The 3,712-nt window shown below is 31.8% G+C and overlaps 1 protein-coding gene across 1 annotated transcript in view; it reads left to right on the plus strand.

Moving 5' to 3' along the window:
- The first annotated feature begins 169 nt into the window (after positions 1–169).
- Positions 170–3,712, plus strand: part of LOC106338551 (MATH domain and coiled-coil domain-containing protein At3g58430-like) — a 5,788-nt gene continuing 2,245 nt past the window's right edge. The window contains exon 1 of the mRNA XM_013777504.1: positions 170–300. Within this exon, the coding sequence (XP_013632958.1) occupies positions 170–300 (131 nt within the window). The remainder of the gene's footprint in view (positions 301–3,712) is intronic.

Below are 3,712 nucleotides of genomic sequence, written 5' to 3' on the forward strand. Positions count from 1 at the left end.
TTATCGGGTCGGGTGGAGATAAAGAGTCCTCTGTTCGATTCTGAAGATCAGCCAAGACGTTGGGCAGCTCGCCGGAGAATTCGTTGAAGGAGATGTTCAGTGAGACGAGGTTCTGAAGATCAGCCAAGAGCCCAAGACGTTTAGGTTTCCGGCGAGTTTGTTGTGAGAGATGTCGAGAGTTCCGAGATTGACGAGGCTAGAGAACCGCGACGGGATTGCTCCGGCGAAGGAGTTGCAGCTCAGGTTCAGAGATATCGCGAGGGTCGGGATACGGCCTATCTCGTCAGAGATATCGCGAGGGTTAAACGGAAGAGAAGATGAAAATGGAAAAAAAAAATAAAGGCCCTTAAAGAAACCAAACGACAACGTTTAAAAAAAAACATTAGTGGGTTAAACGGGTTCCCGTTTATTTTAGCAAAAACCCATTTAATAAATGGGTCTCAAGTGGGTTACCCATTTAAAACCCGACTAGCTTAATGGGTCTAAATGGGCATTTATTTTTTTCAGAACCCATTAAAAGCCCGCGAACCTAAACCCATCTTAAATAAATGCCCATTTAGACCCATTAAATAAACCCGACTAGCTTAATGGTCTAAATGGGCATTTTTCGTACATGTCTCTTTAACTAATTTAGGTTTGCGGGCTTTTATCTAAATGAAAGAGTAACTGATAAATGCCCATTTAGACCCATTAAATAAATGCCCATTTAGAACCCACTAAAAGCCCGCGAACCTAAATTAGCTAAAGAGTCTTTATTTTCCACTATACAATCATTCTCTCCGCTGTTTCATCTGTTGCAAGTTATCATGTAATTAAACTCATTATCTGTTGCAACTTATCATGTAATTAAACTCATTATCTGTGTTGCAAGTTATCATGTAATTAAACTCATTACATCTGTTGCAAGTTATCATGTAATTAATAAGCTTATAAGCCAAACCGGTGGAAGAGTGAGGTTCTTGAACTATTCATCGGTCCACTTATAATGGATCATTCTGAATTATGTTTCAAGCCAAGTGCATTGACTACAAATGTATTAGCGACTAAAGACATAAGGGACAAACCTTGCAACATAATAGAGAAGACCAAACATAAACACAACTGATGTTTTAATAATCACTAATACGAACCTAATAGCTCAAAAAAAAATATCAAGTGTTAGGGAAATTTATGGACGTCAAAACATCACACATTAGAGAAAACATTTATTCTCAGCATAACATCTAATCACAAATAAATTCAAAACAGAGGGTTGGAGTGAAGAGGATGTGATCAGATAAAACTGATACGTTAGATGCCATATCAGTTATTCTTTCATTTAGCTAAAGAGACATGTACGAAAAAGTATCTAATTTTTCTGGATATTCAGATTAGAAACAGAGTCCTCTGTTTTCTTACGTGAGATGTAAGGACATGATTACACTGTCCATTTTTTTGTACAACCACCTTATAAAATAAACTTTATGATGTTGAAGGCTTTGAATGGAAGGGTGGGACAAAGACAGTTCTCCCACACATAGAACTCTTCTCCATTAAAATCACCTTTCATTCTTCTTTTTGTTTCTAAAAAGCAGTTAGCTAGAGATCTGCATATGTCTATTTTTCTTGTAATGACATGATTACAGTGTCCATTTTTTTTTACAAGAACGTTATAAAATAAACTTTTATGATGTTTAAGGCTTTGAATGGAAGAGTGAGACAAAGACAGTTCTCCCACACATGCAGTTCTCCCATACATAAATCACCATTCACTATTTTCTGTTTCTAAAATGCAGTTAGTAGAAAATCTGCATGCAGTTAAATATTTTTTTTGTCTTTTTGTGGGAAAATTGAGAGATCTGCATGCAGATTTCACCCGCTAACATTTTTCTCACCCGCTAACACTTGGTGGTGTTGATCTGCTTTTTTTTTTGCTGATAAATGATTTAGTTACAAATACTTAATTTAAATATATATTTATCTGTTTTTATAAATAATATTTTCATTTTATTTTACTTACCACTTTAACAATACAAAACTATCATTATTTACTTATATTTCTTTTATTTTTCATATAGTTTTTACATTTATTTAAATTGTTATATTTATATAATATGTGTTTAATTATAATATGTATTATGCAAATATATAGTAATATAGTTTAAATATATATACTAGTAGAATAGATTCATATTTCATACTCTAATGTCTTTTGTATTTTGATTTTAAAATTGTAGTAACATGTATTTCGCTAAATTCTAATGTTTTTATATTTTAATTTCGTTAAAACTGTAATTTATTATTATATTTATATATGATATGTTTTGATATATTTCACAGTAATTTTTATTATTTAAATATATATTCTTCTTTATTCAAACTGTTTTTACCATTTAAACCTATAATAATTGTTTGATCTATTTGAACTGCATTTCTCACGCATGATCTGCACTTGTCCCACTTGATCCGCACAAACTGTTTGATCTACGCCGCTTGAACTGCTTTTACCATTCGAAGCCTAATTTGTAATCAAATTATAAAGTATATTGCTTCTCATATGTCCCACATACTCCACCTGTTTCACAAAATAGATTTTTAATGTTTTCACACATATTAAGAAAACACATTAAATCACTATAATAAATGTATCATTTTCTGTAATTTTCAATCAATAAAAAATTTAATTAATTTTTTTGAAGATCACAACTTTTTTCATAGAAAATACAAAAGTTTATCTTTGTGAAACAATTTTTTTTTAACACATCTAATTTAATGAAACGGAAGGAGTACAATTTTTCTTATTTCATCATAAATGAGTTATTGTGATGGTTTGTATTACCAATAATGGCTCAAGCTCAGTTTATGTTCCCTAAACAATAAGTAACCTCTTATTGGGAACCAGCGATGATGATTTAAAACGATTTGCTTTCCTCCCTAACGTAATTAAAATGTTTTGCACTCCTGATTATCTCTTCAAAGTTGAAGATACGAACTTGTATGTTAGCAGTACTGCAGTGTTTGACCTCTCTATGTACGTGACTTTGGAGGGTAATCTTTAGATTAGATCCTCTTGTTTTGGTTATAGACTTTGTTTGATTAATGGTTTCATTCTTTTCCTGCTCTTGTACTATCACTGTTAAAAATCTTCATGGAAAATCAAGGTGAGAAGAAGTTCACTTGGGTGATAAAGAGTCTCTCCTCGTGGCTATCTTATATGTATCATTCTAACTCATTTTGATTCACTTTTCACTACAAGAAAACAGCGGCATACTGAGGGAAAAAATCGTCGGTATGTCGTCGGAATAACGCTATTCCGACGACATACCGACGAAAAAAGTCCTCGGAAATAACTCCTCGGAAATTCATCTTTCCTCGGAAATCCCTCGGAAATTTCCGACGGAATTCCGAGGAAATGAATTTCCTCGGAATATTCCGAAGACTTTTTTCGTCGGAAATTCCTCGGAATATTCCGAAGAATATGTCGTCGGAATATTCCGAGGGATACACTTCCTCGGAATATTTCCAAAATTCAAAAAAAAAATTATAAATTTATTTTTTTAAATTGAAATTCAAAAATATAAAATTAAAATTGAAATAGAAAACATATTTAAAATACAAAAAATAATAAAATAGTTTTTATAAATAAAAAAATGTTTTATAAATACAAAATTAATTTTAAAATATGAAATCATCTTTTATAAATCCAAAAAACGAATTTATATACAAAGAACGT

Source organism: Brassica oleracea, chromosome C4 (genome assembly GCF_000695525.1).
Source record: "Brassica oleracea var. oleracea cultivar TO1000 chromosome C4, BOL, whole genome shotgun sequence".
Classification (NCBI taxonomy): Eukaryota; Viridiplantae; Streptophyta; class Magnoliopsida; order Brassicales; family Brassicaceae; genus Brassica; species Brassica oleracea.